The sequence below is a fragment of the Hemicordylus capensis genome, chromosome 2, assembly GCF_027244095.1.
Source record: "Hemicordylus capensis ecotype Gifberg chromosome 2, rHemCap1.1.pri, whole genome shotgun sequence".
NCBI lineage: Eukaryota > Metazoa > Chordata > Lepidosauria > Squamata > Cordylidae > Hemicordylus > Hemicordylus capensis.
In genome coordinates this window covers 329,375,890-329,400,147 of record NC_069658.1, presented here as the reverse complement: position 1 = coordinate 329,400,147, position 24,258 = coordinate 329,375,890, and the positions used below count along the sequence as shown (strand labels likewise).

Here is a 24,258-nt window from a genome sequence, read left to right as displayed (position 1 = left end):
GGATCTGATCTGACTCACAGCATAGAGATTTCCTATATGGGGGAAATGTTGAGGGGTTCCCTTTCAGAGGGGTTCCCTTCTCCTCCCTGAAATCATGCTCGTTCCCTTGAATGAGGGGGCTGCGGTCTCAAGCCAGGTGAGCATTCAAGAGGGAATGGTTAACTCAAGCCTGGAGATAACTCCTGTTGTGTCCGCCCTGCTGCTTTAAAAAGCGGAGAAGAAAACTAAACACGCTAAAGATCAGGAGGCAGCAAAAATAAAAAAAGAAACACAAGCGCGCCTCTGGTGGGGCTCCGTTCAGTGAGAAGCTACAGCTTAAGGTAGTCCGGGCACAGCAACCTAATGCTTTCCCGCCCGAAGTAACAGCCAAGTCTCCAGCCATTTTGTCTGCCAGCTAATGTTACCTCCCAGGCGACCATGATATGGAGAGCTCCCGTTTAGGGCGCTAGCCTCTGACGGTGGGCTTACGGTGGTGTTGGAACCTGCCGCGCAGCCTGTCCAAATGCTGCCAGCCTTCGACCCCCCTCGGGGTCCGCTTGGGGCGACAGCGGCACAAGCCACCCTTGACCACCCTTGGGGTTTGTTGCCTGATCCAGATGCGGCAGAAGCTGCCCTTGACCTCTCTCGGGGTCCATTGCTTTGTGTGATTGCTCCTTCAGACCTGCTTTGGGTCCATTGACCCCCCGCGGAGTCCACTTATTCACGGTTCAATGGATCTAGCCACTTCTCCTGACAATGCGTTTCTTTCTAATGGTGAGTTACTGTGGTTGGGGGAATTTGTTAAGAAGCATTGCCTGGCCCTGGTATCTCCCTTACTTGGGCATTCTGGTCCTGCGGAGCAGGCGCTTCCTCCTCCCCTACCTGGCACCTTCCCTGCTCCTGGGCCATCTATTACCACCTTACTACCCACAGCTAAGACTGATGCACCGGTTTCTCTGCTAAGTTTGGTGCCCCCTGCAGAGCTGTATGTCCTTCCTTTTCCTCCTCCCCTGACTCCAGCCCAGCCAGGCGGGCTATACCACAGGTAGAGTGCCTCAGATTTTTAAGATCAGTCAGAAGGCACCACCGTAAAAGATGGGCTGGTCCTTCCTCTTCTTCTGATGAGGGCCCCTGAGCACCTAAACGTTCCATTCCTGTTTCTTCTGTTGTACCAGGGGAGATTCAGCCCGTTGTCCCATCTTTTCCATTATGGGGGCAGCATCTATACCTGTGGTTTCTGCTAACTCTCTTCCTCCTCAGCCCCACTGTCACATTCAGTTCCTCTCTCTGCTGAAACACAGTCTTCAGAGTCCGAAAAGGAGGAGGGAGAACTTTCTGATGAACAGGCCCCAATAGAAAAACTTAACACCACCCACATTTTCACCATAGTGGAGTTCGAGGTGCTGCTGGCCGAAGCTAAAAGGGCCATAAAAGATGTCTCTCAAGAGACTGGCACACCTTCAGTGTTGGGTTTGGACCAGGAGGTCTTCCCTTCCACTCTTGCTACAGCTGCCACCGTACCTTTCCCATCCCTATTCAAAGATGTTATGTTTGCTGAATGGGTTGTGCCTGTGGCTACCAAACCTGCATTGGCTTTTCCCAAAAAACTGTGTTCTCTGCCTACTGACATAATGTCTCTCTTAGCAGTTCCTGTTGTAGATGCATAATGTTTTTACATAATGTGTCTGAAGTATGATAGTTTGAGTCTGGTTGTTTGTGCCTCGCGTGAAAATTCTAGATTGATTTGTTTTGTTTTCCTGGCTGTCCATGGTATCTTCAAAAGTCTTCTCCAGCACCAAAGTTCAAAAGCGTCAATACTTTTTCTATCCTGCTTCCTTAAAGTCCAGCTTTCACATCCATAGAGTGTCAGTGCTGATCTAACTTCATTTTCTTGTACTAGAGGTTCTTGCAGGTAGGGAGTATCTTGTATGTTGACGTCCCTGCTATACAGATTTTCAGTATACTCTTTCCATCTCTGTTTGATCTTCTCTGAATCATTTATTATCTGTCCTTTGGCATCCCTTAGCATACCAATTTGAGGTTGGAACCTCCTTTTGAGTTCAGAGATCTTTTGGAAAACTCCTTGTTTTTCCGTGTCTATTTCCAGCCTCAATAAAGATATACATTACATTAAAAACTTCAGGTATTATATATATATATTATTTCCTAAATTAGTGAAAATCAAATTATCTAAAAAATTACATGAAGTATACCCTTCTAGATGTTGTAAATTGTTTTAGCAATCAGATTTGCACCATTATTTAAGTAATATGTGAAGAAGTATCAGTGGGAAACTTTAAATCAATTATTTAAACTGAGGTTTTTTTTCTTGGTGATTTCAATCAGTCCACCCTGCAAATAAGTATTGTGTATAAATGGTATAATCATTCTCTTAGATACTGCTTCTCCTTCTTAGATCTTAGGAACAGAGCTCCGTCCATCTTGACTGACTTAATCACAAGTTGGGGTAACCTCTTTCCTGTAGCTGTGGCATGAATTTCTCTGCTTGTCTGATAAAATCTGGCATTGTACTACAATTCCTTCCAATTCTCAGCTTCTGAGAATACAGAAGATTCTTTTGGTGGTATGGGTTATAGCTGTCATAGGAGAGGAAAGAACAAGACAAGAGCCCATGAAAGCATGCTGTCAGAATATGTTAGAAAAAATGTCCTACGTTTCAAGATATGAGGAATTCAAGTGGCTGTACTACTATGTACAACTTAAATCTACAGCCAGCTACAAACAAGCCCGTTGGTTTGGTGAGTGCCTTTGTTAAAAAGGGAGGTTTTAATATAAAACCTTGAAAACACTCATGGCCTCACTTCCTCTAACAGTCTTACTGTTTATATGAGAAATGTTTGAAGTACTGCATGTTTCACTTCAGAACATTCGTTATCATTTGTCCTTCTCTTTGGTCTCCTTGATTACACACCTAAAAATGTGATTAGCAAGACTAATATTTGTGTAGTAACCTTGGCCCTAAAACATCCCAGACAGTCACTGTATAAAACTTCCACTCTGCAGGACTTTGGCCTGAAGGTCCTGTGTACTTCTGTGTTAGTGTGAGAGGAAAAGGAATTTGGATTGAGGAGGAACACAGGAAGCTGCCTTATACCAAGTCAAATCATTGCTTCATCAGCTCAGAATTTTCTGTACTGATTGGCAGCGGCTTCTCCAAGGTTTCAGTCTTTCCCAGCCCTACCTGGAGTTGCTAAGGATTGAACCTAGGACCTTCTGCATGCAAAACAGAAGCTCTGCAACTGAACTACAGCCCCATCCTCAGTCGAGATCCTAATCAAGAATCTTTAGTAGGCTCCTACTACTTATGACTGATCACTTGCTTCTCTCATTCACTTTAGCTTTCTTTTCTTGCATACAAAGCTTTAATACCATATTTACCCAAATTTGGATGAATTTGACTACCCCCTTAAAAATAACGTTAAATATAGGCTATACCCTGTATTTACCCCAAAGGAACAGCACTCTGAATTTAAGATGACCCCGCACCCCCCACCCGCCCAGTTTGTAGCATCAAAGAACTTGGAAAAAACCTAGTCTTGGATCCAGGAAGATACAATACTTTGCTTTTTGCTTACTATTTCTTTTAAACATAACATTTTTGCCAGATGGCATTTGGGAATTGTATTGTCTATAAACAAGCAGTGTTCCCTCTAATTTTTATGATGATTGAGCGAAAAGAGTTTTGTCCTGGATGGCAGCATTGAGTCAGTGTGCTCACATTGCACATCTCTCTCTCTCTCACGGGCACGCACACACACACACAAATTACTAACTATTACACTGCAAAATGCGCTACGCAAAATTTTTAAACCTTTTTTCCCCTGTGAGAGGGAGCTGTTGCCACCCCTCATCTTCCCCCACTCCCCAACTCCGGGCTCGGGGGGGGGGGAGCCACCACCGCTGCCTCCCATCCTCCTCCCTCTCATCCTCCAATGCAGCCGCTTGGGTGGGGAGCCACCTTCCATCATCCTCCCCACCCTGCCCCCAGCTCTAGTTTTCTGGGCTCCTGTCATCCTCTGGCTGATCAGTCCTGCAGCCGGAACTGGAGGCGGAGGAGGTCTGGCTGGCGTGGGGGAGGGAGGAGGAGGTGGCAGCGCGGCGTGGTAGTGACCTGGCCAGGGAGAGGGGGGAAGGGCAGCAATGCTTCTCAGCCGAGGAGGGGGGAGGGGTGTTGAGCGGCAGTGGCGGGCACAGCAGAAACTGTGCGCCCACCAGAAACTGCTGTGCGGGGGCCTGGGAGTTGGTGTGCGTGCATGCGCACACCTTAGAGGGAGCAGTGGCAACAAGTATAGTTTTTCTGATGTTAACAGCTCATTCTTCAAGAAAATATCTGCCAACAGTGTCCCAAAGTAGCATTCTGTGTGACATTTTTCACACAGTCCCCTTTTCTAAATACATTAAGCCCCAATCTATAAACACCATTGGCTTCTACCCTGCTGCGCTATATCTTAGCTTCTGAATGCTTGTGTGCTGCTTTTTACAATGCCTTTTTTTCTCAAGGCTGCTACTTCCCGAGGTGACTGGGTCTCCACCAGAGCTCACAGTCTCCCTTTCAACAATTGTATTGGTGTCATGTCCCAAGAACCACACTTTAGGGAACCAATAGCCTTGATTGTTCAAAGTGCATTACCAATAAAATAAGTGGATAAGTTGTCTGTCCCATGGCTGGACAAATACTGACAGTGATCCTTGCCCCTTTCTCTGTTCCAAAGTTGAAGGAAGAGTGAGAATGGCTTGTCGGGTGCTCTTCCACAGTACTCGGTGATCCTGAGATTAGTGGCAAGCTGACAAGTCCTAGCACTTTTCTCTAGCTTGAAACTGCTGAGTGTGGTGGACATTGCCTCCACAATTGCACTGGACCTTTGAGATCTTCAAAAGCCAAGAGTAATAGTAAGGATAATCCCTGTCCACCGCCCCCCAGCTCTAAACTGGGGAAAGACTCGGGCTTGATTTTGTGCTGATCTGATGTGCAGTGTAATTTCAGGAAGGATCCCCCCCCCCCCGACACCTCATCTCCAACCTTGGGACTGGAGAAGGGAACAGGATAGATCAGACATTATGCTTCATTTTGAAGGGGCAGTGTAGGATCAGGGACAAAACTCTGCTTCTTGAAGGAGAAGCAGGGTCCTGATGGCAAGTCTCTGGTTGGCCATCAGGCTAACCCAAATTTGTGGATCACTGCCACATTCTGAAATCTTTCAACAGGATCTTCTGGACCGTGTATACTAACCATATTCAAGCTCCGCTCTGTGGCATATGGCAGTGGCGTAGGGAGACTCCCAGCAGCCTGGGACAAAGTTGTTTGGGGGGTTGCCCACACGCCCCAGAGCTGAAGCCATGCCCCCTACTTTCCAGCCCTGCCACACTTCCCCCTCTATTTACCTGTGGTAGTGGTTGGTGTGTGAGCTTCTTGGTGTGCCAGCTCTCCTGGGCTGGTGTGTGGGCCTCCCCGGCTGGCGTGCTGGCTTCTTGTGCCTAAGCATGGGCCTCCCCATTGAGTAGGGAGAGCGCTGCATGGCGTGATGTCACGGCATGCGATGCTCTCCCTACTCAATGGGGAGGCCCTTGCACAGGCATGAGAGAAGCCGGTGTGCTGGCTGGGAGTGGGGAGGCCCACATGCCGGCCGGGGAGGGGGAGAAGCCCACCCATCACCAAGGGTAAATGGGAAATGGGTGGTGCGGGGGTGGGGTGGGGCCTTTGTGGGCCCCTTGACCCTCTAGGCACAGGGACATCTGCATCCCCTCGTCCAGTGGACGCTACGCCCATGTCATCAAGCCTCTGGGATCCCTACATTAGAGTAACTCTATGGTTCTATACTGGTTCTCCTCCTCTTCCATGATCTTGATAGTCTCTACATTCACACAGGACCTGTACCTCTACAAAGCTTTGACACCTTTTGGAGCTTAGCTTGAAGTGTTTTGGTATGAGCCCTGCCCCCATGAGATTGATAGTGCATGCCTGAGTAGGTGTGACCTGTGTGGTCTCGCTCTGTTCTTTGGCTACCCTGGCAGCTACATCAAGAAGAACCTTCTTGGTTGGAGACCCCCTGCTACCAAGTGAATTTGGCTTCAGCCTTTTCTTAAATCTCTTTTAAATACTTCTGATGATCATATGTTTTGTTTCCTGCTTAGGAGTAGAGTTGACTCCTGCATCCACTACTAGAAGTTCACCAAACAAATGTGGGGTAATAGATAATCCAGGTTCTGTACTATTCTTTGGGGGAAAGTGCTACACAGCTCTAACATCTCTGTGCAGGGTTTTGGCCTCATCCTCTGCTTCGCTTAGTCTTCAGACCAGATCCCAAAGGTTTGACTGCACAGATGGCTATATGAGTTTCAGTTACAGATAAGCAATCAGCAGAAATGTGGAAGCTCGTTTCTGATACCTCCAATAACAAATGAAAAAGTGTTTGTCCAGATCATATTATAACAAAATATGTCCAGAAAGCATAAAAAGCACATCATCTGTAGCTCAGGAGAAGCACAAACAGATCAGTTATAAAAACAAGCAGCTACATACATAGTAAAAACATTGTTTTTGCAGCAGCAAAGGTGAAAGATGCAGCCTTTCCCCAATCATTACTGCCTCTGGTCAACAACACCAGCAAAAAGAAAGAATGTTCTGGTTTGACTATTGGATTCTTCTAAAGAGAACTTTGCAAATATTTAGAACTTTCTTCTTCACATTTTAAGTACTGCAGCAGGTAATGTTGTAGGGCTTTCAGAGTTCCTTCACCACAAATGCATATGGAATTTTGCTAAAACAGTTTTTTAAAAACTGCAGTGCATGGACTCTTGCTGAAACCACAGGAGAGTTGAGACTCTCTTGATGGACATTTTGGAGAGAACAGCCAGCCTTGGATTACCTTACTGGGGTGGTTGGCAAATATATGATACAGTGTCTGAGATTAAACTGAAATCCTCCCCTTAACTCAAGGAATTTGAAGATCTTAAACATATGAAAGGTAATATATGTGAAACTACAATATAAATGTGCTAGGTATATGAATGTAGGATGTTGGAGATTAGGGCGGTGTAAGGTCGGATCGGAGAGTCCGACCTTGGCCAAATCAGAAGGGGTTGGAGAGAGTCTGATCCCGACCTTGCACAGCCTATTTAAGTTTTAAAGCTGTACATTATCTCACAATTTTTAAAAGAAAGCAGAAGATTTCTGGTTTTAACATCACATCCTCTGAGAGTCTTTGTTACATCACTACTCCCAGGGTTCTTTGGTTCTGCATTGTTTTCCTCTAGTTCCCTGTATTACTTAAAAAAAAAATTTAAAAACTGTGGATAGTCTGATTTCCTTGCAATTAAAGACATAGCATCCCATCATTTCTTGCTTCTCTGCTGATTTTTCAGAGCTCTCTGCCAAGCCATGTACCCCACCCCCGACATTTTTGTGTGTGTTAAAACTTTATCCACATACGTCTATGAGGATTTCTGGCAAGGGGGGGAAATGGATCAGGGATTGGACCAGGTCTGTCCTGATATTCTGAAGAGTCCAAAGGACCCAATTCCAAACTGGATCCGATCGGACTTTTGCAATTGTGCACAGCCTATTGGAGTCAAGAGCTTCTTGAAAAGTGTGCCAAAAGGTTGAGGTTTTGCACTAATTAGCTTGACCAGTCAGCTAATAACATATTTTATAATATTGAAAACATTGTGCTAATAAACTTAAAATTTAACACACTAGTTTTGGAAGCGCAACTTCTTATTTTGTACTCGTGAATGACTTACTGAGAGACAAATGAAACTTGTACCTCTGGAGAAACTGAGTGGCTAATATGAAAGTCCATCAAAATCCTTGTGCCAGTATCACATTAGACTTGCTTAAGCATTTAAGGGTATCTACTTTAATCTGTCTCATTTTCATCCCCCCCACCCCACCCCCCACCCTGTGTTCCAAAAGGTGGTTCCGTGTTCTGTATTAATGCTTCTTTGTACCTTAGTTGTGCGTTAGCCATATCTGCTAGCTACACCTGGGGAGAATAAGCCTAACTAGGATGTTACTAACATAGTAACACATCACACCCATTTTGAAAGAGCTGCACTGGCTACCAGTTTGTTTCCGGGACCAATTCAAGGTGCTGGTTTTGAACTTTAAAGCCTTTAATGGTTTGGGTCTGGGATACCTGAGGGACTGCCTGCTCCCAAGGGTTGCTGCCTACTTGACAAGGTCATCTGAGGGGGCTCTGCTTCAGGTGCCAACAATGAGGGAGGCTCAGTTGTATATGCGGGACAGGGCCTTCTCTGTTGCTGCCCCCAGACTCTGGAATGCTCTCCCGGTGGCTATTCGCTCCTCGGTCTCCATCACAGCTTTTAGAAAGAGTGTAAAATCTTGGCTTTTTGCCCAGGCATTTATTTGATTCTCTGCTGCTGCTCTTTATACTCTGTATTGATTTTATGCTTTTGTTTTAAATTTTTAATCAGATTTCTTTAATATTTTTCACTTAATATTTTAATTGTCTCTTTTTTACCATTTTGTGTTTAAATTTTTGCTGTAAACCGCCTTGGGATTGTTTTAATGAAAGGCAGTATATAAATTCAACAATAAACAAACAAATAGTGCGTTGAGCCAAAATCCCTGGTGCAGTATCACGTCTGTTCCATAGTTTTGATTCCTTTTTGTCTGACTACCCCTACTTCTCCCGCAACCAGTGCTTGCTGTTGCTGCTAGAGCAATCTGTGCAGCATGTTAGGCAGTGGGGATATATAGTGATTTAAAGTTGGCAGTTGAGGTTCACAATAAATAGCAAGAGTTGAAATAACAGCCTGTTTTTAAGCAGCCTTGGCTGTTTTTCTTTCTGGATTGCTCCCCAGGGTCACCTTTTCCTAACGTTGGTAATAGAGGTGTTAGAAACCGTTGGTGTGAAATAAGTACAGTAAGGTTTGATCAGGAAAGGGATTGTGAAAAAGGGATCTTGTTAGTGCATATATCTGCTAACTTGATGCTGTTTTTTTAACTTGTCACAACTGTAGAGCCAATCCAGCTGTGATGCAGGTCTCTCAGGTTTTGTGCTGGAGGAATACAAAGCAAGCAAGCTTAAGACACAACTTTGCTTTTATATTATAGTAAGAGATACTTGGACTATGTAAATATTTGTGCAAGGTACACATCTTAAGAGTGTGACATATTTACTACTTTGAGTATCTTGTAACTCCTGTGTTTTAACCTTCTGAGTACCTTCTGTTCTACAGCTTCTGAGTACCCTACAGGTGTCCTTTTAACAGACTAGTGTTAATTTCTCCAGACTCTCCTATAGATAGACAACTAAAATATAAGCTTGAACTTTAACAAAGGTTATAAATGTGACTACATGAAGCTTCTTGGCTTACCATAGACTGTGCTCCAGCAATGGTTTAACAAAGTGTGGTTCATTTCATTGTATTTCATGAAAACCCAGCAATCTGGGCTTACCTAGTAAAACTGGGCAATTTGAATCATTCATTAGCAAGCTGCTGCTGTAGTTTTTTTTTTTTTAAAAGCAATCTCATCATCCTGTTAGGTCTGTTTTGCCTCAAATAAATGCTTCTCCTTGTTCCAAAGTTAGAATCTGTAATGCATTTTACAGGCTAGTAGAAACCTTGAAACTTGAATCTGCCTCCATTGTCTTTCATAGGACACAAATTTTTTAAGTCTCAAATGTTAGTGTGTATGTGTTAAACGGCATAAAGACCAAAAACAAGTGCACACATCCAAAGGTACAGGTGGAAGCTTATACTTTACTTTTCCCTGCACTTGTGATGAGGACATAAGTCATTGAAGACACTGATAGAGAGTTTAGCATCCTAAATTGATTTCAGTCTGTGCCAGTGCTAGCCTGTGATGCAGTCTCACCATACTAGGGGTGGTGACTTCTACCCAGAGTGAAGGACAATAACTGGTTCATCTTGTACCAGTGGAGTTGAGGTTGAAACAGCAGCCAGTATGTTATAAACCTAGCGTTCCTTTCCTGTTTTCCCTCTGTACCCTTCCCCACACCTGCTACTTACAACTGCTCCAAAGTTACTGAACGGTAGTGAGATGGACATTCATGCTTTTAAACTTTGACTCTCAGCCATTGATTCAGACACTTGTACCTTGGAATGCATTCATAAGCTCTTAGCTCTGAGATCTGTATTCTTCAAAACTGTATCAAAGCTTGTTCTGACATCTTCCTGGACAATAGTCTCAACCACTTCCTTCACTAGGGGAGCATACCTGATTAGGAGTTTTTGTAAAAAAAACAGTGGCATTGCTCTTACTGCTGCTATACACTATTTATAAGGCATCCTCCTGATATTTCTTATTGGTAGTGGAAGTCTTGCTTTTAATGGTTAATCAGGGTAAATACTAGGGTCCAGTTTAGAATGGTCTCCGGGATGTCCCAAAGAGACCAGATCACTCCAGTTTTAAAAGAACTACACTGGCTACCAATAGGTTTCTGGGCAAAATACAAAGTGCTGGTTATTACCTATAAAGCCCTTAATGGCTTAGGCCTAGGATATTTAAGAAATTATTATTAAGATCTTCAGGGGAAATTTGTCTGGTGACAACTCAAATGAGAGCCTTCTCTGTAGTTGCCTGAGGAATGCACTTCCTACTGAGATTAGAGCTGCTCCATCTTTGTTGGCTTTTAGGAAACAACTAAAGACACATCTCTTCAGCCAAGCTTTTTCGCTATCTGGTAGTTTTTATGGGTATTTTAATTTGATCTATTTATAGTTTGTTTGTTTACGGTCATTGACCAAGAATAAAGCCAAAGGTTTTATTACAAAGGTTGCAATAGCAAAAAACAAATATCAGACGAATAAACAATATCACAGTTGCAATTAGAGCGATACCAAATCATCATCTCAGCAGACTCATGAACAGTCCGAGCTCCCCTTTGAATCAGTCAAGGAGCTATGCACTCTAATGGCTATATAACAGAATTTTGCCACGGTATAAGAAATAAGGGAATCATTATCCGCAAGTAAAAATTTAACTAAAAAATCACCAGAATGTCCAGGCAATCTGGTCAATAAGGGTAGAATCAGACAGTGCCTAAAATCCCAATAAAAACTACAGTACAATAAAATAATAGTTTCGATTTCACCGGAGCTGCAAGGACAAAGCTAAGCCTGCATGGGTAGATGTTGAAACCTCCCAGTAAACCCATGGGTAGATGTTGAAACCTACCAGAGCCCCTGGTGGCGCAGTGGTAAAACTGCCGCCCTGTAACCAGAAGGTTACAAGTTCGATCCTGACCAGGGGCTCAAGGTTGACTCAGCCTTCCATCCTTCCGAGGTCGGTAAAATGAGTACCCAGAATGTTGGGGGCAATATGCTAAATCATTGTAAACCACTTAGAGAGCTCCGGCTATAAAGCGGTATATAAATGTAAGTGCTATTGCTATTGCTATTGCTATTGCTAAACAAGGCTGAAGGGAAAGCATTAAAATGGGCTCCTGAGAAGGCCCAGCAGAATTTAGAAAAAGTAATAGATGTCAGATATGGTGCAGATGATCCGATCTTTAGTGGTCTGTAGAATGCAGGCAGACAAGCCACCTCATTCTGCAACTCAATATCCTCCAGTCGCTGATGGACCATATTTTTTGTGCTCACAAGGCCCATTTCAAGTAAGGAGTCTGGAGCTAATTCAAGGAGAAGGAGTTTGTTGACTATCTTCATACATCAAGGCGGCTGATGCATGACCAATAAAAATTTGGGTATAAGTCCTATTGGTTGAAGGTGAAGTTTCAGCCAATAGTAAATGATTAACAGCCAAGCCCTAGTTTCTACGGTTAGTAAACCAGCCTCCTGGTGAATCACCACATTAGCAGTGCACCTAGGTGCAGAAAAAAGAGCTCTCAGGAAGCCTGACTGAATCCTTTCTAGAGTGATAAAATTAGTATAGGGGCCCAGTTGGGCACCATGTAAGAGTTGTGTCATAGATTTGGCTAGATATAGTTTAATAGCGGCAGGGATATAGCCACCACCCTGAGTACGGTGGAACCGCATTATAGCTGCTGCACTTCTTTGTGCCATGTCAGAGACCAGTTTGACATGTGCAGATTTCCTACCATTGTACTGAAAAACCACTCCAAGATATTTAATACACTTCACTTGCTCAATTCGATGACCATCTACAGACCAAGTGAAATTCTTAACTCTGTTATTAAAACAGACAATTTTAGTTTTGGAGTAATTGATAGCCAGATGTTCCTCCTGGCAATGGAGAGCCAAGGCCCCCAAGGCTCTCTTAAGACCAGTCCTGGTCTGCGAAAGGATCACAGTGTTGTCAGCATACAGAAGTATTGGTAACCTTTCGTCAGCTAGTTTTGGAGCATGGAGATCTATTTATATGTTTTCATTGTTAAAATTTCTTTGTTTTGTTGCTGTAAACCACCTAGAGACCAGTAGTGGGAGGTATAAAATGTTAACTATTTATTTATTTATTTGTCTCTGAGGTGATCTGAGCCTTGTTCTTTAACAAGTGAACATGGAATTAAAGATGATTCAATTAGAACTTTTAAAAGCAGCAGTTCTAAAGCTTCCTCTGACATCCTCCTTTTTCGTTGGGTGTTCTCAAATGCTGATGCTCCCCCCCATTTATTTCTCTATGACATCAGGAAATGGCATAGCCTCCCTAAATGCCTGCCTAGAGACGGTAATGGGCTGGATGAAGGATAATAAATTGAATCTGAATCCAAACAAGACGGAGGTACTCATGGTAAGGAGTCAGAATTCGAGAACTTTCTGTTTCAGATGGGGTTGCACTCCCCTGAAAGAAACAGGTATGTAGTTTGGGAGTGCTTTGGACCTAGGCCTCACCTTGGTTTCTCAGTTTGAAGCTATAGCCAGAAGCCCTTTGATATGCAGCTGCATCCATTACTTGAAGTTGATGATCTCAAAATAAGCTCTGGGCTTGACTATGCAATGCACTCTACATGGAACTGCCTTTGTGTGTAGTGCAGAAACTTCCGTTCAAAATGCGGCAGCCAGATTGTTCTCTGGGGTTTCTCAGAGACACCATATTATTCCTGTTTTTAAAAACAATTGCACAGTTTGCCTATAGGTTTCTGAGCAAAATACAAAGTGCTGGTAATTACCTTTTAAAGCCCTAAACAGCTTAGGGCCAGGCTACCTAGGAAAGCATCTTCTTCAGTATGATCTCCACTGCACTTTTAATGTCATTGAGAAAGGTCAGTCTACAGCTGCCGCCAGCTCATCTGATGGCAATGCGGGTTCAGGCCTTCTCTGTAGTTGCTCCTGGGCTGTGGAATGCACTCCCTATAGATATTTGAGACTTAACATCAATATCACCCTTTAAAAGAGCCCTAAATATTTATTGATTGATTGATAGCCTGGTTTTTGGTGACTCTTAAATGGTATTAAATTGCTTTAATAGTGGCTTATTTATTTTGTTCATGTGAGCTATCTAGTGCATCTGGGTTAGGCAGTATAGAAATTTTAATAAGTCTTAGTTAAATGCCTGGAGTTCTGTACTTCAGACTGAAGGAATCAAAACATTAGAATATGCTGTCATATTAACATAGGCAAGGCCTAGTAAAGTATCCCATTTATGAGTGTGCTGCATCATAAATTTGTGTTTTGGCATTCAAAAATGTTTACTTGCTATAATATGCAAGTGGGGTGTGTGGACTGCCTTGTCAGAGAGGAGCCCATGGGGCACTCAGAAATACAGCATGTGCATCTGACTTATGCAGCCCCTTGAGTGGCTGCTTGTTCACAAAGGATGGAGTATCATCACTTCTGTCCCTTGTGCTGGAAGTTCAGTGTATCCTGACAAGCCTGTGTGCATTTATTTTGTCATATGAACACGGAGCAAAAAGCCTCAGATTTGATAGAGGGCTCCTGCAGCCTGTACACTTATTCAGTACTGTACACTTCTCTCATGGCTGTTGACATAGCCGATACATGGAATTTTCTACTTATTTCCAGGTAGGAAATGTATTGTGTAAAGAGGCGTTCAGTCTTTTTGGATGACTGATGTAATAGGAGGACTTTCAACGTGGTGGCTAGGATAAGGCACACAGTGGTCTGGAGAACTTTAGAGTAATGGAAACAAATGTCTATCCCTTCCATTAGTGGCCCTTCAGTCACTTTGATAACTAATGTAAATTCCTTGTACAACCTTGATGGATTTTCTTGAAAGATCACCAGATCTATTAATTTACTATTGGGATTCAACAAGAGCAACACTGGTTTCAGTGAATGGTCTGGAAACATGATGCTGCATCACTGTTGAAGCTAAGCAGAGCTATCTGACCAGTAATCTGAGACGCCATCAGAATTGCCATGCAAGAGTGGGATACAAGCGTTCTATAAGGATGTGAGGGCCTTGCTGGATGGGTGAGGGGCATCTTTCAGCTGTAGTCTGGATGAGAGCATGCCAGTTTATGAACTTGGATACAGCTCAGAGGGTCCTAATCAAAGCTTGCTTTCATATGCCAACTTCACATTTTTCCCCACTTGCAGGTCCCAAAACAGCAATGAATCTGGTATGAAGAAGTTGTGGATACACGGCTCTTCATAGCTGCTGGACCTGGATCTCCTTTTCTGGCTAGAACAGTGAACTTGGTTTGTGGAGAGAGAATGACTCTTGGATTTGTACGGTTGTCCCCAGTACTGGGGAGGACTTTGCTGGTGCTGATGGTGACTACTTCTGTAAAGTGCCATTGGCCCAGTGAGGCCTCAGAAGTTGTACGGGACTGGGAAAACCAGTTAGAGGCCTCCATGCATTCGGTGCTTTCGGATCTCCGAGAAAGTGTGCCAGCAGTCGTGGGGATTCCAGACAGCTCTGCCGTGGTGGGTCGCTCCTTCAGAGTTGCCATCCCAACAGACTTACTTGCGTCAAATGGAGAAGTTATCCAGGTGAGAACACTGGGACCTAATAAGCTTTGTCTCCTGCTTCTGTCATAGCACCTTTCCCCTCTCCTATCCCATGTTGTGATAGCTGTGTTGAAAGAGCCCAGATTTGGTACCCTGTATGCCCAAATTACATTAAAACATTGTGTTCAGAAAGCATGCAGTGTGTTTCATTCAATGTGCCTAAAATGTTGCTAGTCTTTCATGGAATCTGACGTTGGCCGGGGGAGCGGATAGGGTGGATTGCTGACCAGCATCTCTGTCCTAGCTCTGCAGTTATCTTTCCTGGGCCTTAAACATTTTTGGGTACCTCTTTAAAAACCTTTGAGCAGGAATAAGCAGCTGCAGTAATGCCATGTTACACTCTTGGACCTTGTACCAGAGTGTTACAGGAGCTTCCAGCCTCGGCCTTAATGGGTCAGTTCTCCAATGGGAGAAGCAACTGGGGTGACGCTGTAGACACTTTCTGTTCTGGTATAACATGTTGCAGTATCCTAGAAGAGATTCAGCCACTAGCCTTTTTAACCATTGGAGGGTGTATTTTACATTTTGAACTCTCCTTGAACTGTCAGACAAATAGCTAATTAATTCTAGAGCCAAAAGGTTGAGGCCACAGCAGGAAGAATTTGGAATCACTGATGAGGTACAAAATGGTTTCCCCAGTAGGCTAGTTTCCCATAGTCAGCAGGCACTTGCTCACTCTGGCACACTTTCTCCTTCCTGCCCCATCCCTCTCTCTTTAATGAAAGGACCATTTGTCTCTCATGATATTGTCAGTATTTTTTAATGTAAGAAAGAAAAGGTGTGCATGATTTACTTGAGAATTGTGGGGTTATGAAACATGTTAACTCTTCAAGTTGAAGGGTTAGTAAAAGATGTAAAATGCTCTTTGCTGGAACCATTAAAATTAAGATAATTCAGGTTATGGTAATTTTTCTCATGTCCTGTGCCTTTTAAAAGCATCTTGACACACATAAGTCAGCTATCTGGTAGCCATACCATAACACAGGCTGGAATATTTCGTTTGCATCTAGTCTAATCTATATACAAAAGTGTTGAAATTTGTTATCCTTATGGATGGAGAACCAGCATGTTGGGTGAGTGGAAGGTACTGGCAGACTTGGGGTGACCTGCTGGTATGTTAGTATTTTTTCAAAAATTACAAGATGGGAAAGGGAGCTAATCCCTCACCACAAATTGTCCCCATGTTTGTTAATGGGACAGAATGTTCATGCTCTGAGTGCAGTTTTACAGAAAAGCAGGTAGGCAGAACTCTGTGGTGAGAGTCGCAAGCCCTCTTGCTTCTGAGGGGGGAAGCTGTCTAATAGTATCTACAGAAGAAAATGCTGAAACTCTTTGGCTCCCTCATCGGTCATTTAACTGTGCTTTCTTTCTGAAGAGGAAGGAGTTTGACACAGTTAATCTTTTGGAAGAGCAGACACAGCTGAGAAGCTGAGAAGTTGAGCAAGCCCTTCTAAACATCTAGCCTTTCCCCCTTCAAACAAACTAACAGGAAGAGAGGAGTTCTGCAGGGGCTGTTTCTCTTTAAGGGGTAGGTCTTAGTCTCTCTATCTCTGTGTGTGTTACTTGTTAGGGTTACTTGTTAGGGTTAAGATATCACAGGGCTAGGAGTTCGTAGGGTTACCTAAAGGCAGTGTTTACTTAGTAGTGGGGGTGGAGTCAGCTAGGGCTGGGAGGGGCCCCACATTCCTTCCTTTGACTCACATCCTATGTGACAGTTGAAAGCCTACTCTACATATGAGGTGAAGGCCTGAGAGCATAGCGAACAGGGATAGTAAACAGGACGTTGTAGTTTTGCAGGAGTTTAGCGGGAAGTGTGCGGGGGAGCCTGGAACAAGCCCCTGCGATCACAAGGAGCACAAGGAGCCTGGTGGAGAAGAGAACGTAAGTACATATCCCTCCCTCATATCCCTCATATTCTTGGGAAAGGCTGTTTGGACAGTTAAATAGCTGACCATTACAGCTGAGACCTATCCTAGTAAACTTTCTAATAAACGGACAATAAGCTCCCTAAATACTGTAAAGAGCCAATTAAAACAGTATGAAGATAGGTCAGCAGGGGAAGGGGCACTTTCCAGTGTATTGCACAGAGTGCCACATGTACGACTATTTGCCCCATGGGCAGAAGTCATGGGTGTGTGCTTGGTGCAAGGAGCTCCTGGCTCTCAGGGAACAAATCCGTTCCCTCGAGACCAAGGTGGCGGATCTGGACAAGCTCAGAGAGACAGAGAGGCATGTGGACGAGACCTTCAGGGACGTGATAGAGGCATCCCACTCCAGGGCTGGTAGCTCCTCTGCTGTCAGGGAGAATGAAGGTCTTGGGCGAGGATGACATCGGTCTGAGGAAGAGGGAAATGCTCCTTTAGAAGGGACCCCTTCCATGGATGATGAGCCCATATCCTCTCGCACAGGGGATACTCCTCTGGGGGGTGGGGGCCTCCTTGTAGTGGGTGATTCGATCATTAGGGGGATAGAGAGATGGGCTTGTGACCCACGTGTTGACCGCAGGGTGACTTGCCTGCCTGGTGCGAAGGTTGCGGACATTACGCAGCATCTAGACAGGCTCCTAGGCAGTGCTGGGGAGGAGACAGCTGTCGTGGTGCACGTCGGCACCAACGATGTGGGGAAATGCAGTCGGGAGGTCCTGGAAGCCAAATTTAGGCTGATAGGTAGCATTTTGAAGTCCAGGACCCCCAAGGTAGCATTCTCAGAAATGCTACCTGTTCCATGCACAAGTACAGTGAGACAGGCACAGCTGAGGGGTTTCAATGCGTGGATGAGACGTTGGTGCCGGGAGGAGGGGTTTAGATTTGTTAGGCACTGGGACACATTTTGGGGCAAGCAAGGCCTGTACAAAAGGTACGGGCTGCACTTGAACCAAGGTGGAACCAGACTGCTGGCGCTTAAAATCAAAAAGGTTGCAGAACAGCTTTTAAAATGACACCTGGGGAACAGCCGATGGGAGCTGGGCAGTACCCCGTTTGGCAAAAGCCATCCTTCAAAGTGTGAGGCTGCAAAGAATTCAAATAAAACAGAAGGGGACGGAGCAGAACCGCATAAAGAGCAGACAGGAGCCTGTGCCAGCAGGTCAAAGAGTCAAAACAATAGCATACATCAGGGGAGAGATTCAGTGTATAGGTGCTTGTATGCCAATGCCATAAGCCTCCGAGCCAAGATGGGTGAGCTGGAGTGCTTGGTTGCTAACGCAGAAATAGACATAGTGGGCATAACAGAAACATGGTGGAACAGTGAGAACCGGTGGGACACTGTTATCCCTGGGTATAAACTCTATAGAAAGGACAGGGAGGGGCGCCTTGGAGGAGGGGTAGCACTGTATGTTAAAGAAGGGATAGAATCTAACAAGCTAGAAAACCTAAGTGAACTGGAGTCCTCCACAGAAACCCTGTGGGTGACTATACAAGGCCGGAAAGGAATCATGCTACTGGGGACGTGCTATCGCCCTCCGGATCAAAATGCCGACAGTGACTGGGAGCTGCAGGAGGAAATCAGGGAGGCGTCAAGGAGAGGCAGGGCTGTAATTATGGGTGATTTCAACTACCCACACATAGACTGGGTAAATTCACATTCAAGTCAGGACAAAGAGGTCAGATTTCTAGATACGCTAAATGACTGTGCCCTAGAACAGTTGGTCATGGAACCAACCAGAGAGAAGGCGACCTTGGATCTAATTCTGAGTGACACCCAGGACCTGGTGTGTGATGTCAGTGTCATCGACCCTTTAGGGAACAGTGACAACAGTGCCATCAAATTCAGCATACATGCGGGGAGAGAATCACCAAGGATGTCAGACACAGACATTTTGAATTTCAGAAGAGGAAACTTCTCCAAAATGAGGAGTATGGTGAAAAGAAAGCTGAGGGGGGAAATCAGGAGAGACACTTTGCTCCAGAATGCATGGAGTTTACTCAAAACCACAATACTAGAAGCCCAGTCAGCTTGTATACCCAAAAGGAGGAAAGGTACCACTAAGTCCAGGAGGATGCCAGCATGGCTAACGGGTACCGTCAAAGAAGCCATAAAAGGGAAGAATACTTCCTTCCGAAATTGGAAGGCCTGTCCAAACGAAGAGAACAGAAAGGAACACAAACTCTGGCAAAAGAAATGCAAGATGACAATAAGGGAGGCAAAAAGAGAGTTTGAGGAACATTTAGCCAAAAGTATCAAGGGGAATAACAAAAACTTCTTTAAGTACATCAGAAGCAGGAAACCTGCCAGGGAGGCGGTTGGGCCATTAGACAATGAGGGAGTGAAAGGAATTATTAAGGAGGATATGGAGGTTGCAGAGAAACTGAATGAGTTCTTTGCGTCTGTCTTGACGGCAGAGGATACTGAGCATATACCTGTTCCTGAACCAGGCTTTTTAGGGATGGAGGCCAGAGAGCTGAGTCAGATAGAAGTGACAAAGGATGATGTTCTAAACTGTCTGGAAAAACTGAAAGCTAACAAATCACCAGGGCCGGATGGAATCCGTCCAAGAGTCCTCAAAGAACTCAAATGTGAAATTGCCGACCTCCTTGCTAAAATATATAACTTATCCCTGAAATCGGGCTCTGTACCAGAGGATTGGAGAGTAGCAAATGTAACACCGATTTTCAAGAAGGGATCCAGGGGCGATCCGGCAAATTACAGGCCCGTTAGCCTAACATCCGTTCCAGGCAAATTGATGGAAAGCATCCTCAAGGATAAAATTGTAAAGCACCTAGAAGAACAGGCCCTGCTGGGAGTGAGCCAGCATGGCTTCCGCAAAGGTAAATCTTGCTTCACCAACCTTTTGGACTTCTTTGAGAGTGTAAACGAGTGTGTGGATCAAGGTGATCCAGTTGACATAGTCTACCTGGACTTCCAAAAAGCTTTTGACAAAGTTCCTCATCAAAGACGCCTGAGGAAACTTAGCGGTCATGGGATAAGGGGACAAGTACATGTGTGGATTGCTAACTGGTTGTAAGACAGGAAACAGAGGGTAGGCATAAATGGAGAGTTTTCACAGTGGAGGGAAGTAAGAAGTGGGGTCCCCCAGGGATCTGTACTGGGACCGGTGCTTTTTAATTTATTCATAAATGATCTAGAAGCAGGGGTAAGCAGCGATGTGGCCAAATTTGCAGATGATACCAAACTCTTCTGGGTAGTGAAATCCAAAATGGATTGTGATCAGCTCCAAAAGGATCTCTCCAAACTGGGGGAGTGGGCGACAAAATGGCAAATGCAGTTCAATGTTAGCAAGTGTAAAGTGATGCTTATTGGGACGAAAACCCCCAACTTCAAGTATATGCTGATGGGATCCGAGCTGTCGGTGACGGACCAGGAGAGGGATCTTGGGGTTGTGGTGGACAGCTCGTTGAAAGTGTCGACTCAGTGTGTGGCAGCTGTGAAAAAGGCAAATTCCATGCTAGGGATCATTAGAAAGGGGATTGAAAATAAAACAGCTAACATTATAATGCCCTTATACAAAACTATGGTGCGACCACACTTGGAGTACTGCATACATTTCTGGTCACCACATCTTTAAAAGGACATTGTTGAACTGGAGAAGGTACAGAAGAGGGCAACCAAGATGATCAGGGGCCTAGAGCACCTTTCTTATGAGGCAAGGCTACAACACCTGGGGCTTTTTAGTTTAGAAAAAAGACGACTGCGGGGAGACATGATAGAGGTCTATAAGGTCATGCATGGTGTGGAGAAAGTGGAGAGAGAGAGATTATTTTCCCTCTCACACAACACTAGAACCAGGGGTCACTCCATGAAATTGATTGCCAGGAGGTCTAGGACCAACAAACGGAAGTACTTTTTCACACAACGTGTGATCCACTTGTGGAACTCTCTGCCACAGGATGTGGTGACAGCCAACAACCTGGATGGCTTTAAGAGGGGTTTGGATGACTTCATGGAGGAGAGGTCTATCAATGGCTACTAGTCGGAGGGCTGTGGGCCACCTCCAGCCTCAAGGGCAGGGTGCCTCTGAGTACCAGTTGCAGGGGAGTAATGGCAGGAGAGAAGGCACGCCCTCAGCTCCTGTCTGTGGCTTCCAGCGGCATCTGGTGGGCCACTGTGCGAAACAGGATGCTGGACTAGATGGGCCTTGGGCCTGATCCAGCAGGGCTGTTCTTATGGTGTTATGAACACTGTTCCCTCTAACCGGGATTCCCAGATATTGTTGACTACAACTCCCACAATTCCCAGCCAGAGGCCACTGTAGCTCGGTATGCTGGGAGTTGTAGTGAACAACATTTAGAAATCCCTGTTAGAGGGAACAGAGGTTATGAAGTACTCCCAGGTACTGGTGGGCAGGTTTTGAGGGAATTTCCTCAGAACTCCACAGCTTTATGGGAACACTCTGGAGGTTCAGATAACAATAAGACTTTACAAAAGAAATGTGCCATAGCTCAGTTACAGAAAGCTGAGGAGCCCTGCTTCTTAACAGTAACTCTTGAAGCTTTGGAATTGGATGAAAAGAAGGTGGGACTGAGCAGCAGTGCACCCTGCCACAAACACACACAGAAAATTGAGGGTGAGGCGGGGAGGAATGAAAGTTGCATATTAAGGAAGACCCAAATTAGAGCAGGCACACCTGTCTTTATTGGTAACTCTTGTGTTTTCACCATGCTCAGCCACAGGCTCAGGTAACACTTGAACACCAGGGATATACTGCAACACTTTGTTGTGGGTCCGTTATTGTTCTCTTATGTTTTAAAGTTGAAGTCTGCAGTTACTGAAGTTCTACCCTCAGTTTTTGTGCAAGAGTTGCTCCGGTATCCTGTGTTCAAGCTATTGCTTTCCTAGCAACATTGTCTGCATAGTACTTTCATAGAAAGTCGGATGGGTATTGATTTACAGCTTGAAGGTCAAGGGAAAATGATAGCTACTGATAATTACTAGTAGAGGTCAAGAATCTGCTTGTAATCTTTAAGTAGTTTCCAACCTGTATAAAATGGTAGCGGTCCTTCCTTCCCTTTTAGGTTTACTCACTAAAATTCTTGGAGATCTTCAAGTGGAAGGAACTACAGGCAAATGGTAGAGGTGCTAATCTTGGGATTCGCAAAATCCACAGAACTAAAGACCCATAGTATCAAGACAACAGCCTAAGAAACTTTGCACATAAGCCTGATCTTCAGGGTAACCCTCTTCTCTCAAGAAGCATAGCACCCTGCCCTAACTTGTGGCATGCTTATACACACATAGAAACATTATATTCAACTTACTATATGCAGGTACAAAAGCCTGTTTTCAAACAAAGCTTTCACTTTAATATTCAAAGTGATAACAACCCTGACCTTGTATTTGGCTAATCAATTGGTGAACACCCTCATTTCCAAAGTTGTACCTTACTTCCTATTTTAGGCTTTTATTTCCAGTATCTGTAACATGATATATGGAAGGCCTACAAATATCAGCTTGTTTACTAGCCAAGTGTCAATCCGCCTGATAACACTCACCCCAACACACACTATGCTGAAAACATATGCACCAAATTGTCCCCCAAGCACACTCCCAACCTCCTCCTGAGGTCCAGTAATTTGTGTCTGGTCTTGGTAGCCAGTGATTAATTTCTGTTAGCCAGTGGGATTACACAAAAAAGCCTCTGAGCACATAGACTCTGGTTTTCTTTCTACAGAGTATGTTCAGCCTGCCCCTCCCCAAACAGAATTAAGGAGAAGAGCATATAAGAAGAATCGTATTGCACATCTTTCTAGAAATTAAACATGGCTCCCACCTCCCTAGCAATAGTACCGTACATAACTAGGAAACACTTTTTCTTGCCTCCCTCCCACTTCCAGTCTGTGTTTTCCATCCTATCCAGGAGCTTTTCACAACTAAAATACTGTTTTCTTCCCCCCTAACTTTCTAATGCAATGGGTGGGCTCTCATGCATTCGCTCAGATTTCATTTGTGCCACTGCACAGTCCAACAAGAGTCTCTTTCTCATCACCAGTGCTAAAAAGACTAGTGAGCACAGTCTTTCCTTCCACAAAAGAAGTCCACTCCAGGTTTTTGTGCCAGCCCATGTTCCCAACAGCATCTCTTAGTGTGTCTGTGTGTGGTTTTTCTTTAATCAGCCTTGGGAGGGACAACAGAACTGCTAAATTTTGGGTTTTCCCCTTTCTGGAATGCTTTGCTTTGCTGCACAGAGCCCAATTTCTCATACAGCAGCAACACAGAGATTCCATCTATGATTCCATCCACAAGAAAAATATTGTTACTTGGTTAGGTTACTGTAAAGGCATCTTATATTTTGCTTTGCTTTTGTTTTTCTCTTTGGTGTGTACATTAGGAATGGAAGTGTATGGAGATAAAGATTGCCTGGCAACATCAAAGTGGAAGGGAGGGGGGGGGCAGTACGAAGTATTAAACATTCTTGCCCATCCTGGAAGCAGCCTTCCAGCACCACCTGTGAATTTGCTGATTTGCCATCCCAAAGCACTGACTGAGGCCAGCAAAGTAGCATGAGCAGGGAGAAAGAATGGTGCTGTCACACACAGGAGAGCTGTGGGTCTTGGTGTCCAAATCATGGAGGCGGCTGACTGGAGACAAATTCTGTGGGCACATGTGTATACGTGGAACAAAAGGTATCAGTCTCACTAGTGAGAGGATGATCCTCCTCACTGCTGCTGGGTGGGAGATTTGGTGCATATGTTTTCAGCATAGTGTGTGTTGGGGTGAGTGTTATCAGGCGGATTGACACTTGGCTAGTAAACAAGCTGATATTTGTGGGCCTTCCATATATCATGTTACAGATACTGGAAATAAAAGGCCATGACTAGATATTTGGGAAAAGAGCAAGGAGTCTGTTCCTAAGTTGTGCCTTCTGCAAAAGTCCAGCCAGAGGAAAGAGAAACCACCTCTCCTTTTCTTCATGGACAATTTGAGGAAGGAAAAGAGGAGGGGCTTCTTTCCCTCAGACTGGGACAAAGGTGGAAGCAGTAGCAAGATTGAGACCTTTTGCTCCACGTATACACATGTGCCCACAGAATTTGTCCCCAGTCAGCTGCCTCCATGATTTGGACACCAAGACCCACAGCTCTCCTGTGTGTGACAGCACCATTCTTTCTCCCTGCTCATGCTACTGTGCTGGCCTCAGTCAGTGCTTTGGGATGGTAAATCAGCAAATTCACAGGTGGTGCTGGAGGGCTGCTTCCAGGATGGGCAAGAATGTTTAATACTTAGTACTGCTCCTCTCCTGGGCCTATCACCCAGGCCAGGAGGCAAGTGGTTTTGTTGAAGCCTCTATGTGCCTTTGATTAGTGCTTTAGTACCAAGTGATTTATACCCACGGATATACTTAATCTTACAGATGTGAGAGTTTGACATTTTAAAAAAACCCTGCCATCTTTAACTTGGATGTCTTAAAACTACTGTGTTCATATT

At 44.6% G+C, this 24,258-nt stretch overlaps 1 protein-coding gene across 16 annotated transcripts in view; it reads left to right on the top strand.

The window, feature by feature from the left end:
- The window catches only part of DAG1 (dystroglycan 1), a 146,919-nt gene that overhangs the window by 86,711 nt on the left and 35,950 nt on the right, over nt 1–24,258 (top strand). For 14 of the 16 annotated variants that reach the window (XM_053291831.1, XM_053291818.1, XM_053291826.1 and 11 more), the window contains one exon: nt 14,467–14,862. The exons of 1 other annotated variant lie outside the window; for it this stretch is intronic. In XM_053291831.1, the coding sequence (XP_053147806.1) occupies nt 14,584–14,862 (279 nt within the window). In that variant the 5' untranslated portion in view covers nt 14,467–14,583. Of the gene's footprint in view, nt 1–9,321; nt 12,698–14,466; nt 14,863–24,258 lie in introns of those variants that run through there. One more of the 16 variants, XM_053291829.1, reaches the window with a different exon arrangement.